The sequence below is a fragment of the Leptonychotes weddellii genome, chromosome 9 (assembly GCF_054177405.1).
Source record: "Leptonychotes weddellii isolate Sample4059 chromosome 9, ASM5417740v2, whole genome shotgun sequence".
Classification (NCBI taxonomy): domain Eukaryota; kingdom Metazoa; phylum Chordata; class Mammalia; order Carnivora; family Phocidae; genus Leptonychotes; species Leptonychotes weddellii.
In genome coordinates this window covers 23,232,607-23,248,903 of record NC_138377.1, presented here as the reverse complement: position 1 = coordinate 23,248,903, position 16,297 = coordinate 23,232,607, and the positions used below count along the sequence as shown (strand labels likewise).

The window sequence follows — 16,297 nt, the reverse complement described above, 5'->3', positions numbered from 1 at the left end:
CATTCCATCTGTCCTTTACTTCCCCCTTCCCACCGTGCTCTCTTCTGTTGGACTGAGCTAGATCAGTAAGGGCCAACAGAAAGTAACGGTCCTGTAACAAGTGTGGGGGGTGGGCAGCTCTGGGTTCATACCACAGGGTCTTTCAGTTTGCTAGTACATCTTGAGTGCCATATGTAATGAGCTTTTTGCTAATGGTATGTGTGTCCATGCACAGCCTCACAGGTATGGAAAGGATTTCCATATAAGCCCAGCCAAGTCTTGTTATACTGCTCCTAAAAGTCCATTGCATGTGTCTAGAAAAATTCTGCCCCCCTACAGGAATGAATACTGTTTCTCCAAGGCTTCAGCTGCTGTGTGTTTGTTTTGTGGGGGAGGGGAAAGAGAGAGAAATTCAGCAGGCACCCGGACTTTTCCAGGCAGCCAGCAATAACATGCTAGCTCCTCAGCATGGCACAAAGAGAGCAAGCAAACAGGCTGGCTGTGCGGGGGGAGTCTTTCTACATCCTTCTAACAGAGTGTCCAGGAGGAAGATTGGACTGGGATATTCAAGAGGAAGAACTTATTCGTGTGTGCTTAAGTTCCTGCAGCATGTTGGCCTGTCATAACCTACTGCTGATTTGTTTTGTTTTGTTGGGCATTTTGTTCCATTTTGGTTTTCCTTCTGACTTTTATCAGGAACTCATACAACACTTAGTTTCTAGATGATGATGATGATTGATTGATTGATTTTCCTAGAACCATTTGATTTAGTAGATTTTGCCAAGCCAAACTCTTTTCTTCTTACCTAATAAAAATATGTTGAAAATATGTGAAATGATACGTGTAAAACTACATTTAGCTGTTTGGGAAATAGGCCCTCTGGACAGGCTTTGGAGTCAGATAATCTTCCATTTAAATCTTGCTTCTGTCCAGCCCATGCCTGGGACAGGCTATTCAAACTTTTCTGGACCTCAGTTTGCTTATGTCTGCTAAGGAGATGATAACATATATCTGTGCGTATCATGAGGATCGCGATTCTCAGGATGTTACCAGGTGTCAGGCACTGAGCTGGGACTTTTATTTGTGTTATCGCATTGAATCCTCCCAGTTGTCCTCTTATAAGCCCCACTTTACAAACAAAAAACCAGATAATCACTTCAGGTGACTTTCTCAGGGTCACATAAGTAATAAAAGGAAGAGTGGTTTTTTAACCCAGGTGTGCAGCAGGCATAGCATGCAGCCTCCACACTATCACGCTGTATGTGACCATCCTGACGATACGGTAAGGCATTCATGTATATTTTATACACACACACACACACATTAATCTATGTGTATTATTACATAAATTTTTAAGTTGCAGTTCATACATCCACAGGTGTACTTACTGACACCTATAAAACTGTATTTGAAAAGTCCTCTTCAGGTATCGTAACTAGCCTGCTACCATTCATCATATACACGGTCATAAAGGAGAAGGTCTACTGAACATATATAAACTCAGGTCTAGACATTCTCCCACGTATCTCAGATTCTTAAAGAAATGTCTTAAGAAAGTGTTCCTTTAGAACTCTTGGAAACACCCATAGTTTACCCTCCTTTGTGGTTTTATTTTTTAGTAATAGGGTTAGGGACTACTGAGTCGTGCAGTATCCTGAAATATGTTCTAGAAGTTTGAAGATTCAGAACACTTGTGTGGGTTGTTATTAATAACATAGGAGTTATCTTTTCAGTTATCACATTGTCCTTTCAACCCTGTTATTGTGTTTCTGTGATGGTGTTTCTGAGAAGACTACTGGGAAACATGACCGGTGTCTACAAATGTGACTACCATAGGTGATAATTTTGCATGATTACTCTTATGCTTGCTTTTTCAATTCCATATAAATTTGATTCTTAATGCATTGTTATAATAGAGATATCAGTTTGTTATGCTGATTCATCACTACTAGTAATAGAGGTCCGCTGATTACCACCCGCCTGCTTTCTAAGTTGCTGCTGGAAAGTGCCCGTCTGGAATCTTGGAGGCAGGAAGGTGAGGGGCAGGGAAACGGACACAGTGTGAGTGCCTCCTGTGTGCTGGATGTAACACTATCGCCATCCCACTGACGAGGGAGCTCAACGAGTTTAAGAAACTTAAACAAGGTTGCATCGCTAGCTAATTACAGAGATAATATTCAGACCCAGTCAGAGAGCTCCCAAAGCCCTTTTCCACTCTACCACCCTCCCTCTTGAGAGAAGTGACTCTATAATTTGCTTTTTGTGTTACACATTTATCATCAGTCAGATAAGGCATTCCAGATTTATTGATGCTGCTGCTACTATAGACCCATACACACAAATATAAAAGAAAGGGTCAACGTAATGAATCAAAGTATAGAACTCTGCTTGGCTGTGGGTATGTTAAAAGGCAACTGTTCACCTACCAGCTGCTTGGGATCAACCTTGTTTGTTGTATAGCCTTAACATGTGGTTTTGCTCCTGCTGCCTGGCGACCAGTTTTGTTCTCTGTGCTCACTCTGTGACCCGTGGTTTGTTTTTCTTTGTCTGTGGGCATATGGGGGACTCACAACTGTAACTCTGTGAGATAATGAAAGACCTCATCCTTAAATATAAAGAACCACGTCCATCTGAAGTGGACGCAGCCCTAGGAAGAAGCTCAACAAATGGATGACAGCAGGTTCTATGCAAGATGCACAGTAGGTCAACCATGTGAGATTCTGAGCCAAATAAGACAAACCATACATCTGAAGGCAGAGACAATTTAGATACTTATAAATTCTGATTTTAAAGTTGTGAGGGAACTTAGAGGTTGCCTTGTCTGATTATTTCATTTTACTCCTCAGGAGATATAAGACACAGACACATCATCAGAAGAACAAGGACCCTGATAGAGAAATAATTCCCTACAACTACTAGCTAACAAAAGATAAGAGACAATTGAAAACAATGCTATGAATTATATCTTTTTAAACAATTGAACTCTCAATCTGGGGTCATTGCTGATCTTTTGAGGTTATCTTTATTTATATATGTTCATATATACTTTAACTTTTAAAATAAGTAATAAAAATTTGCTTATAGACAAATTTTTTTCAAGCTTTCATTCTTGGAGTAAAGCTAGTGAAATCTGGGTCTTTTAAATGTATCTGATGAAAATTGGACACATTACTACGTTTGCTTTAGATTTGCTTTGGAAGGGAAATATGATTTCAGTGGATTTGCATTTGAAGGGAATCAGCATAACATAAATAAGGAAGGCTGTGTTGCGTAATGGAGCTCTGAAATCAGACTCTTTGTGGGCATGGATCCTAGCTTGCTACTTAGTAGATGTGCCATCATGACAAATTATGGAAGCTTTTTGTGCCTTGGTTGCTTCCTCTGTATATAGAGATGATGACGGGACCCACCTCAGGGGTTGGGAGGATTAAATGAGATAATAGCACGTAAAGTGTTTAGGGGAATGTTGACCCAGGATAAAAGCTCAATAAAAATTCATAGCTCTTGGGGCACCTGGGTGGCTCAGTCATTGTCTGCCTTTAGCTTAGGTCATGATCCCAGGATCCTGGGATCAAGCCCTGCATAGAGCCCTGCATCGGGCTCCCTGCTCAGCGGGGGGGATTCTGCTTCTCCCTCTGCCCCTCCCTCTGCTTATGTTCTCTCTTTCTCTGTCAAATAAATAAAATCTTTTTTGAAAAATTCATGGCTCTTATCATGATGTATTACTTTTTTTTTCATCGTGGTAAAAACACATAGCACAAATTTACCCTCTTAATAATTAAGTGTATGATACAGTATTGTTGACTATGAACATTGTTGTGTAACAGATCAATAAAACGTTTTCATCTTGCATGACTGAAACTCTATATTCATTGAACAACTCCCTGTTTTCCCCTCCACCTGGCCCCTGGCAATGACCATTCTATTTTGTGTTTCTATGAGTTTGATTACTTTAGATACCTCATATAAGTGGAATCATACAGTATTTGTCTTTTTCATGACTGGCTTGTTTCACTTAGCATAATGTCCTGAAGGTTCATCCATGTTTTAGCATATTACAGGATTTCTTTCTTTTTTTAAGGCTGAATGATATTCTATCATATGTATGTACATTTTCTTTATCCGTTCATCTGTTGATAGGCATTTAGATTGCTTCCACATCTTAGCTGTTGTGAATAATGCTTCAGTGAAAATGGTTATGCAGATATCCCTTCTATTATGTATTACTTTTTTTTTTTTTTTTGAGAGTGTGTGAGCAGGGGGCGGAGGGACAGAGGGAAAGGAGAGAGAGAAAATCTTAAGTAGACTCTACACTTAGTGCAGAGCCCGACACAGGGCTTGATTTCACTTGATTTTCCCTGAGATCATGACCTGAGCTGAAACCAAGAGTGGGCCGCTTAACTGACTGAGCCACCCAGGCACCCCTATTATGTATTACTTTTAACCTTAAATATACATAGCATTGTAATTTCAATTTCAGGGTTTTAGTTACCCCCCCTTCCCTCTGCCAGAAGCAGAAGTTGGTTAAAATGATATTAAAGTGTTTAGGAGAAGTTCAAGGCTCATAAAGTATTAATTGGCTACTTTTTTTTACTTATATTTACATATTTGAACAATTGAAAATAAATGCAAATTAATTCGTTCACAATTGCTAGTGGGATATGAGAAGAAAAAGTAGAAAGGATGATTAATACCATGATGGGCTGCTAGTGAGGGAAGGTCATCTACATTACATCTTAGGGCTACTTAATTTCACCAGGTCTTCTGGTCATTGACTGCAACTCTGGCCTTAGCCAGCTGCCTCATGGTTGGACTTCTTTGGTCATAACACACACCTGGCCCAAAATCAGTTCAGTTGTCTTGATGCTGTTGAAAAACCAACTCAGAGACTACTGCTGGAATCTTTGGTTTTATCGGATGACAGAGTCTGAGGCTCAGGAGCATATCTAAGTATCTATTAATGACCGGCATTGTTTCTCAAATATACAAGTAGAGTTGACTTAGGAACTGCCTAAAACACAGTGGTTTTTGTTGGTGAATAAATTTTCATTACAGGTAAGCAGCTGTATTCACATCCTGGCGAGCAGATCATTTGAATTAATAACAGCCTTCAGTCTTAGTTGCTAAAGAAGACAGAGCCTCTTAATTGGTTTTAGAAATAAAAGGATATGCCAGAGAACTTCTGATATCTTTGACCACTCAAAGCCCTATCGCAGGTATTCACGTCATCAGTCTCTCTCTGTATGAACAGTAGCATCTTCCGGGTTTCTGCCCCATCCCTGTCAGGGTTATAGCACTGCTCCCTGCCTTGTCCACAGCACCAGAAGTTGTACTCTGTTTCTCTTGCTCAGCCTCCAGTCTTGTCCCAGCTGACAAACATTGTGAATGGAAGACGGCCAAGAACTCCATACAGTGTGAGACAAAGGCCTTTTGGAAGCTTGCTTTTGCTAAAATAGAAACAGCTACCCTCACCCTCACCTTGGCCCCCACCTTTTTACAGCATCATATGATTGCACAAAAGACACAATGTGTTCTTTGCATTGAACAGCTCTTGGCTGGTTGTAGTAAGGTGAGTGATTAGCATCTGACATGCTCAGGAAGATACACCATCCCAGTACTTGAGCTGCCAGAGAGCAACATTCTAGAAGCAGTTTTGTGTACTATGTAATGGGAACTTTATCCAAGTTAGGATAAAATCTCAGTGGGGAGAATAATGCATAAAAATGTTTTCTTTTCTGGAACCAAAGTAAAAGGGGTAGAAAGAGACTTAACCCATTGAAGTAGAGTTTAACATTTCCCTACTTTATCTCCCTTAATTTAAAAAAAAAAAAATGAATTTAGAGTTATTTCACAACAAAGAGTTATCCAGCTCTACTTCATCACCAAGAAGCCCAAGTAAAGACAAAAAGAAGTGTTTTTCTGGAAGGAATTAAAAAAGAAAAAAAACCTCCCAGAATTTAATCTCTGAACAGTATTATCTTTCTAGTAAGAGAGCCCAGATCTTGCTTCCCCATAACCTTCCAAGTTGCAGTCTGTGTTCTGTCTATCAGAAATTCCTCCTTCCCACCCACGAGTACCCTTCTGTTGTGGGAGAAGGAGGGCCTTTCCAGTCTTTGGCCTAGGGCCAAGCCAACCCTCAAACTGTGGTTTTCTCTGAGTCTCCTTACTGAAGCATGGCTGTTTCCCACACCCAATAAAGAAGCAAAAGTCTTGTATATGTTGACCAGGTCTTGAGTGGAGGCCAGTGCTTACACAGCTCTCACATTCCCGGGCATTGACTGATGACGGTGTAGCCCCCTTCCCGGTTGTTAACCCACAAGTGCAGCGCGGTAGTATTGTGCATCCAAACCTCACCTTTCTTAGGATTTATACAGAGAGAACTTTATCTAATTCTTCTGTCCATTTATGAATGAATATCAGGACAAAACAATTCACATAATCTGTCGTTGAGGGAATTGTAGGATTGGGGCCAATATGCTATGAGAGGCCTGGGGAGGCAGATTTCTGCCAACAGTCTAAATAAAGTCATTTATATATCTGCTTTTTAACATTGCCTAAGTACTTTCCTGGGTTTCTTCTTATCAAATGTGATTGCTTTAATTTCATTATGCATACGCTTGGTTTTGGTGAAATACCTGGGAACTTGTCTACATTACTGACTCTTTGGAATTTTAGATGGTACAGAATTGTGAGCATTTCATTATCCATTCAGTATATTAAAGTATGGTTACTGAACAGCAACTGAGAACCTAGAGGCTTTTTTGCTGTATTTGGATAGAGTATCTGCTTTTTTGAGATGCAGTACATTTATGTTATATTAAGGCTTAAACAAGCATGACTCTTTGGTAGATTGAGGATTATATCTCAGCTCAGTTAGGATTTCATTTTGCTGCATCTAGCAGACCCCTCTCCCTGCTATGGCTTACCAAGTTCGAGGTTTTTTTCCCCCCATATAATCAGAAATCTAGAGTTAGGCTCTCCTGAACTCTGTGGTACTGTCAGGAGCCCATGCTTTTCCTATCTTTATGCTTTGCAATCCTTAGGAAGGATTTTACCCGATGCTAGCTAGATATCCATATTCTGGGTGGGAGGAAGAACAGTAAGGGGCAAAAGTTGTGTCCTAACCCAGTTTGCCCCTCTTTAAAGAGCTTTCCTGGAAACTGCACCTGGAAATTTCTGTTTATATCTCAGAACTATGTCACATGGTTGTTTCTAAGTACAGGAGAGATTGGGAAATACAATTTTTTAGCTGGGCACACATCATTACCCAAACAAAATAAGGGCAGTATTATTAGGAAAAAGGAAAGAAGTGTTAGTATCCAGGCAAGTGACAGTCTCGTAAGCAATAAATTCTCCTAATTCCTTTTGTTATTTGAGGTAAAGACTGATCTTATCACCCCAGAACATCAATATCTAAAGGCCTGCCATAAAATTTGCATCTAGGAAGATGAATTATTTTTTATTTTTATTTTTTTAAGATTATTTATTTATTTATTTGACACAGAAATAGAGACAGCTAGAGAGGGAACACAAGCGGGGGGGAGTGGGAGAGGGAGAAGCAGGCTCCTGGCCAAGCAGGGAGCCCGACGCGGGGCTCGATCCAGGACCCTGGGATCATGACCTGAGTCAAAGGCAGACGCTTAACAACTGAGCCACCCAGGCGCCCCAAGATGAATTTATTTTTGTTTGGGATCTACAGAAGGGCTTACTTATATTTTGTGGCTGAGTATAAGTTGAACACAAATAATACACTAGGCCCTATTCAAAGTCCAGAGAATGGTCCTAGTACAAGATTACATCTCTATGTAAAGACAAACTTGCCTGTTTTCTTGTTATAGGAATTTGGTTGTTGAAAAAAAAAAAAAAAGTGAGTAGTGGTTACAATACAAGTTTTGTTATTTGCATCCATGGGATAAATGTTTATTAAGCACCTTTTATGTACAAGGCCGTCTAGGCACTGTGAGTGAAACAAAAAGTAATCAGATGTCAATCCAGCCATCTCCAGTGTGCATTGTCCAGAAGGAGAGAAAAGTACATACATCAGTGTCCATAGTACAAGGTAGAATGTACTAAATGTGATAAGACACATACAAATAAATTGTTACAAGCATTCAAAAGAGGAAAAGATTATTCCTGCCAGAGAGAAGTGAGTAAATATGATCTGGGGAACCTAAACACATGTTTTCATTTTAAGAGTTTGCTTTCACGGCTAGTGAGCATCATCCTAAGACTAGAAAAATATGTTGATAAATGCATAACCAACTGCCAGTCACAGATCATTACAGATAGGCAGACTTGCATGTCATCCCATCCTTTGGTTCCTCAGTAAACTGAGGTGGAGGTTTAGGGAGGAATGGAGCATTTGTTGAGTGTCTACTATAAGCCTGGTATTTGGTCTATTACAAGAATCCTTTAATGAATGCCTGGGCTAGATTTACATATGTAATCTTCATTTAATCCCCAATAATCCAGCAAAGTAATTCTAATTGCCGATGAGGAAGCTAAAGGCCAGAGAAGTTCAATAACTTGAAAAGGTCACCCCGTTTATAAGTGACAGAGCCCACATTTGCACCCAGGCACGTTTGACTGCAAAGCCATGCTGTTTTCCACTTACCTGAGTCTCTGCCTTTCACTCATGACCAAATCTGGATTTGTAGGCATGGTAAGTGTTGAACAGTGAACTGCTTCTTTAGTCCGGCCTAATAGTGAGTGCTGTACCCACCTGGTTGAAACTTGGGTGCCATTTGGATGCTTCGACTTGTATTCAGAGTTAATTTTGTTACCTGCTTAAATCTTAAGAGAATTGGACTTTCTTTTGACCTTTGAATAATTTATTTTTGTAATAAGTAACTACATATAGATGGTACAAAATTCAAAAGGATATAAATGATATATAGTAAACAGTTAGTTTCCCTCTCTCCTGGACCCCCAGCTAACCAGTTCTCTTCCATGGAGGTTACTAGGTTTTTTTGTATATCCTTTCAGAATTGTTCTGTGCAGATACCAACCTTATGTGTATGTTTTTCTGTGTGTTTGTGTATCTGTGTGTGTTGGTGTGTGTATATATATATGTGTGTGTGTGTGTGGTTATGCATATTCTTTTTTCTTTTTACAAAAATAGGTGCTTATTATACTCACACTGTTCTGATCTTGCTGTTTTGTTTTTATTTTTTTATTGTTATGTTAATCCCCATACATTACATCATTAGTTTTAGATGTAGTGTTCCATGATTCATTGTTTGTGCATAACACCCAGTGCTCCATGCAGAACATGCCCTCTTTAATACCCATCACCAGGCTAACCCATCCTCCCACCCCCTCCCCTGATCTTGCTGTTTTTATTAATTTTTTTATTTGTATTTAGATGTCCCAGCAGGATTTTTTAGCAAAATAAAAACTCAGTGATCTTGAAAATATGGTTCAGTTGTCACCTTGGCAACATGTACTGAATGGATGTTCTTTACTGATGGCAGTTCCTTTTTACAGCATGAAAAGTTGCACTCCATAAGGAATATTTTCATTTCCAAGAGCCTGTGGCTAACAATGGCTTTTCCTCTCTGCTACTCATTCAGTGAATTTATCTATGGATGGCTGCTGTAGAGCTCTTCAGCCCTCTGAGCAAATATACCTTTGTGTTGATCTTAGATTCATTTAGCAACTAGTATTCGACAGTAATTTTACTTTGAAAGTGTTTTATTTCATTTTTTCAAAGATTTTATTTTTAAGTAATCTCTATACCCAGCTTGGGAGACTTGAACCTACAGCCCTGAGATCAGCTCTACCGACTGAGCCAGCCAGGTGCCCGTGAAGGTGTTTTAAAATGTAAAGTCTTTTTTTTTTTTTTTAAAGATTTTATTTATTTACTTGAGAGAGAGCTAGCGAGAGAGAGAGCACAAGTGAGAAGGAGAGGAAGAAGCAGGCTCCCTGCTGAGCAGGGAGCCCGGCGTAGATCTCTATCCCAGGACCCCGGGAACATGACCTGAGCCGAAGGCAGACGCTTAACCGACTGAGCCACCCAGGCGCTCCTAAAATGTAAAGTCTTACGTCACTCTTTAGGTCAACAACAAGTTACTATGTCAGAAAAGTTACTAACAGAACTTTTCTGTTCCAGCCCCCTCTCTCCACCCACTCTGCTCACTGTACCATTACCACACCGGCTTCTTTCCACTCGTCTTCTAGAGGAGTTCACAGTTCTCCGAGTGCGCTGGAGTTGAGTCGAGCTTCAAGCCACTTTTGTTTTGTGCGTTATTTCTCATGCTTGACACCCAGTAGGAGACATTCATTAAATATTTGTTGAATTTAACAATGAAGGAAACAAAGGCTGAGAGAGACCAAATGCTGTTCTGATTGCTGCAGGTGGAGAATACACAGTACCCAGATATCCTGATTCCTAGCCCAGTGTACTTCCAACAAGACCATCTCAACTCCATGCTTCCAGAGATTTCCCTTCTCTGAATGTGGCCCTGCACTGGCATTATTAGAGAAATTTGTCCTAAAAAATTACAGCAAATGGGTTGTAAAGGGCATCTCCATTGCCCGTCTTTTTTCTTTCTCTTGTAGGCCATCTTTGGCAGCCAGGCACTCTCTAACTCCAGTTTGTGGACAATAAATAATGGTGCAGCTTGCAGAATTTCAAGTGCTACAGCTGGTGGCCAGAAGCCAACCACTCTGCCACAAAAAGTGGTGCCACCTCCAAGTTCTTCCTCCTCGCTGGTCCCCAAGCCCCCAGCCAATCACAAACAAGTCCTCAGAAAGACGACATCCCAGAGGGCCTCCAAGTAAGTTTTCCTTAATCTTCTGTTCAGTTTCTTCTGAGTTGTATCAATTCTGTGCTAAGAGTACTCTTTATTTAGGAGGCCTTCAAAATCCTTTGTACTGAAATGTTGAAGACAGGAACCCCTGCTGGGGACTAAAAGTTAACTATGGTTCTCAGCCTGGGCTGTAAGTCAGAATCACCTGGGGAGCCAGTGAACCCTGCCAAGGTCGGGTTTATAATTTCATATAAAATTCAGTACTCCTCCCCCCCCCCACCAACCCTTGTTTGTTGTTTACTCCTAGGTGTTTGAATGTGAAAACACTGGAATTGGATTTCATGGGGGCAGGGGTGGGAGTTAACTTCATTGACATTAGTCAGCAGGCTCTCTAGAGCAACTTATTTCTAATACCTTTTGTAGTATGCCCATTTTACCTCAAAAAGGCATTTCCATGCCTGAATCAAATTTTTTCACATTCCTTCCTTCACTCTATTTCCAGTCATATTTTAGCTAACGAACCAGAAATAGACTAATAAAGAGTAGTAGTTCTGACAGCCCTTCTCCATTTAAAATTGGGGAACTTTTCAAAGATGCCTGTAAGAAGCAGGCATTCCCTGGTGGATAAACGCCTAGAGGGGGTTTGTGTATTTCTCTTGCTCTCATTAAGGCTCTCCATTCATTTGTCCTTCGCAAAATCAATTTTAGTTGTAAGAACGAATCCTAGGACATAGAAAATGCAGTTCCTCTTTTTTCCGCCTTGGACAGTGAATCAAATTCTGGATTTGGATGGAAACCAATCCCTCGTGGCTGTTTTAATTATACTGCTGCCATTATTCATTTATCCAACAGATATTTACTCGGTGCCTACTAGGTGCCAAGTGCCGTTGTAGGAATAAATGGCATTGTAATGACTTTACAGAACTCTCTGGAGCAGTAGAGAAGGGTAGTCGGAAGGGGGCAGGTTGTGGTCGAAGGCCAAGAGCACAGTAAGAAGGAAGCTGTATGGCTCCTCACCCTGGCAGGAGTAGAGGTGAGTCCTTAAGGGTGCAGCCTCTGGAGCCAGACTGCCTGTGTTAACACCCTCACTCCACAATTTACTAACTGGAGACCTTTGGCAAGTTGCAAGGTCCTTAATCTGTTAGCCTCACTTTCCACAGTTCTGAAGTGGAGATAATGAAGAGTATCTTCTTCATAGGACATTGCTAACTCTTAGCAGAGTTAATACACGTAAAGTACACAGAACAAGACCTAGCCCACAGAAGAACTCAGTGAGCCTTAGTTGCCATCATAAGCATTCCAAAACCATGCTCCCTTTCACAGGTTCGAGAAGCCCACAGTTAGGTAGGAAAATCCGTGAGTCAGATATGAATGTTGAATTTGCTGGTGAGCTCCCTGTTTGTGGCTCCTCTGAGTATTGCCAGCAGCCTGAGATGGCCCACGATGGCCTGTGTGGCTGGCTGGTCTGCCCCTGGGCAGGGAAGAGGGGGGAGCGGGAGGTGGGCTCTGTCAGCAGGCAGCAGCCTGGACATTTGAAGATGCCATCCACTGCCCTGAACTCATTGCTGGCAAGAGAACTCTTCAGCCTTTAGAGATGGAATTGCAGCTCTATGGACAAACTTTGCTGCATTTTTGTGGTTTCTTCTCTCTGACAGGCAGGAGTGTGGGAAAACCGGAAACAGCTCAGCACCAAAAATGCACAGAAGGGGGGAAAAAAGCAAGATTTCTTCAGAATTTAAGAAATATAATCCAAGTATCAAAAGGCATGCTGTAAGGCGTTGTTCCAGGAAATAGTTTCCAATTTGCCTTTAAAATTCTAGCACAAGTCTCTGAAGCTAAATAAGTTAGTACTAATGGAGACCTTAACATTTCTCTCACTTACGTGTAAAATGCACAGTGTTGTGAGGGCCCCACTGTTTTTAATATTCTTCGGTCTTTTAGGAAAAGGAATAACATCGTTCTTATCTGACTCGACTCAATGAAAAGTTCCCTCTAAAAAGTATTTGGATAAAGGTTTTTTAAAAATCACCTTTTTATTTTATAGTAATTTCAGATTTACAGAAAGGTTGTAAAGACTGTACACATGAAAACAAGAACACCCAGTTCTCCCCATTGTTAACATCCTGTATGACCATGGTACATTTGAAGAAGGTGCCGTACTGAAAAACTGTCATTGGTACATTATTATGAACTATAAACTCCATACTTTATTTGGATTGATGAAGTTATTTTTAATCTAGAGAAAACTTTCATGGCCCCTGAAATTAGGATCCTTGAGTATGAGTCGATAATATTCTTATTGTTCTAAAGTAATTCATGTTCCTAGCCAGCCTAGCAAGTTACTTAACATTTATGTGACTTCATTTCCTATTTAAAATAGGGATAATAATAGTACCTGCCTCATGGGGTTATTAAGAGAAATAGATGAATTAACGTCAAGCACAAATACGGTGCCTGGTACATAATATATGCTGAATAGGTGTTCGGCATTATACTGTATCATACTTAGGTTAATTACTAGGGTGGCATTTCAAGAAATTTTCATGTAACTTTTTACTTTCTTCCTGCAAGATACATTGCTTCATTTGCTGGGAGCTCATTTCGGCCTTTATTCTGGCTCAGTTCAGATTAATCAGGAACCCTCAGTTATGAGTGGTGATACTGAGTCACACTCAGGAATGCCCTAGTTGCCCCAAGAGACACAACTAATGAGAAGTTGTAATGAGCTATTGACCGTGCCAGGCCCTGTGTTTTTGGGTTGAACTTCAAACTTCTCCTAGCACAGAAGTTGGCATTGGACAAATATAGAAGCAATTTCCAAGAGCATCAAAGTTTCCACATCCTAGAGGGTTGAGTTTACAGAACAATAGAACATAAAAGATGGAATGTCGTTTGGATGTTGATGCAAAGGGAGTTGAGAATCAGAGCAGTGGGGTCCTATTTCTTTATGATAATATTCAAGTGACTTTCCCTCTAAAGGTTTCAGTTTCCCATCTGTAAAACAAAACCACTGTCCCCACTGAGTAATTAACCAAAATAACTTGTTTTCTGTCTGTTCCATTGAAAACTTTTTATGAGCACATTCGTTTTTTAATCCTGTTGCTTTACAGCCATTTCTTCATCCCCACTTGGCCCAGAAAGTCTTTGTTGTAGTTCTCAGATTCATATACTTTTATTTCCTTTAGCTAAATCTCCTTGGTCAGTTCTGTGAAGAGAACGATTTAAACTTTTTTTCCCCTTTCCATAGTGCCAAGAGCCTTGCTTGATTTTCCTCTCTAGTGTTTGCAGCACGTCATAATTTAGTACCCACTTCAGATCCTCCTTTTACAACTATTTGTGGTATTTCTCCCAAACAGCTGAACCAAGAGGGATGACAGGCTAGGAGCAACTACACGCCTATGAACTGTGTCTTCCTTGTAAATGACCTTTTTCTCAGAGCCAGAATCGTACTCTCCAGGAAATATAGAGAAAGAAACCTGAGGAGATTCAAGTTTGCCAGGGACATGGGCAAAACTCATGGACTAGCCATGACTGGGAAGGGCAGAGTCAAAGCTGTGGTACCTGGGGCTTCTCTGAAGAAAGAAAACTGCGAAAAAAAACCCAGACTTAGCTAAAGTGCTTTTCTTTAAATAGCTGGGATTAAATGCCCAAGTTGTAGGATATTCTGCATCAGGGTGACCTCAGTGGAAATTGAAGGTAACTTCTGTGTCAGCACCCAGGACAGTGGTGTTTGTTAATGGCTGCTGGGCATCGGGAAGGGAAGGAGGGTGGCCAGGAGCCCAGCAGCATGGGGAGACTAGTACCAGTTCATGGGACCTGAATATGTATTGATATGAGCAATATGATGAAAGATGCAAAGATGCTCAGAGATTAAGGTCAGAGAGATATAAAAATGAGGATCAGGTTTAAAAAAATATGCTCTATCTTTTTAACATATGAGTCATTAACTAATGTGAGGCAAAGTGATCAAGAGTTCTAACAGTCCAAAAGTAGGTTCTTGATGTGAGGATCCAAGGAGTCATATTGTAGCCAACCATCTTCTGTCAGTCTTTCAGCCTTTTTTATTATGTGTAGTTTCAAGAAATACGATCAAATCTGTGGCATATCCATCCTTAAATACAGGATTCTCTAAATTATGTATTTCCAAAATATATAATGCTAGACTTTTAGTGCTGAAAGATAAAAGACTGCAGGCATAGTGAAAGGCTGTGAGTGGAGCAAGGTCCACAGGTGGTCAGTGGCAGAGCCAAAGCCGAATCTGGGTCACCTACTGTGCTAACCCCAGACTCTTCCCAATAGACCACTGATTTCAAAGGCCCCCCACCAACCTGTTCAGATCCATTCTGTACAGCAAATGACAGGTTAATCATCCTAAAATACTGCCTCAGGGAAAATGCAATGTAAGCACTTAAGAGCACGCTCCCTTCTCTTTCCACACCAGTTTTACTACTTAAGTGGCCACTGAAATACTCAAAAGGGGGAAGAATTATTGTCACTCTCCTACTGAAGTGTTGGGAGAACTTCTGTTAGATGTAGCACAAGAAGGATTGAATTGAACAATACTGAAGGCTTTTATATACTTCCTTCCTGTGAGAGTGAAGTCTAGGAAATGACTGGGAGACCTGGAATATACCAGACAACACCCTGTCACTCTAAGGGGAAGGTCCTGGAAGTACAAAGAAAGGGGGTGGGGGGAGCTAGTCAAGGGGTCTGCCACTTAGACTCTTTCCTCTATCAGCCCTTAGCATTTGGACCTCAGTGGTGGCGTTAGGAGATCTTAGGGTTTTGCTTTTGGCATGGATGATGACATCGGTCAGAGAACTGGGTGCTATTACCACACCGAACCAGAAGTTGCTGCTGGCATGTGTATGGTCCAATGAGGAGAGGAAGTACATGAGAGTCATGGAATGATGGGTCTTCCTTTGGTGATTCATACTTGGGTAATTTAAATTAAAATCTTACTTCTCATCCCTGCCACTGGGATGTAAAAACAGTTGTTAAAATGGTAATATAACTGGGGCACTTGGTAATATAATGGGTGGCTCCGTCAGTTAAGTGTCTGCCTTCGGCTCAGGTCCTGATCCCAGGGTCCTGGAATCGAGCCCCGTGTTGGGCTCCCTGCTCAGCAGGGAGCCTGCTTCTCCCTCTCCTCCCCGCTCATGCTCTCTGTCACTATCTCTGTCACTATCTCTGTCTCTCTCTCAAATAAATAAATGAAATCTTGTTTTTAAAAATGGTAATATACCTGTTGGATATTTCCCATCTCTCACTTTTCTTTCTTATCGGAGTAGGAAAATCTTTTAAAAATATTTGGGCAGGATCTTATGGATTTTATAGAATCCAAATCAGTTCCTCCATGATCATAAGTCTTTAATGGCAAACTTAGACTTTCCTCTCTGAGGATGGGCAAATATTTAAAAAATCTTGGGGCATAGGAATAGATGGTATAGCTTAAAAGAGAGCTCAATGCAGAAGACTCAGGGGAGCTGCCAACCTCTGAAATAAGTTCAAGCAAGCAAGAAAACAGCATTTTAGAAAATCCTTAATGTGTATTCTTTTTTTTTTTT

General features: G+C 40.8%; 1 protein-coding gene across 12 annotated transcripts in view; it reads left to right on the top strand.

The window, feature by feature from the left end:
• The window catches only part of TTLL5 (tubulin tyrosine ligase like 5), a 254,676-nt gene that overhangs the window by 183,299 nt on the left and 55,080 nt on the right, over positions 1–16,297 (top strand). For 10 of the 12 annotated variants that reach the window (XR_014148340.1, XR_014148339.1, XR_014148337.1 and 7 more), the window contains one exon: positions 10,540–10,757. Coding sequence is in view for 8 of the 12 variants with exons in the window: in XM_081830183.1 (XP_081686309.1) it covers positions 10,540–10,757 (218 nt within the window). In the remaining 4 variants the exon portion in view is untranslated. Of the gene's footprint in view, positions 1–2,825; positions 3,964–10,539; positions 10,762–16,297 lie in introns of those variants that run through there. The other 2 variants (XM_081830185.1, XM_081830186.1) reach the window with 2 other exon arrangements.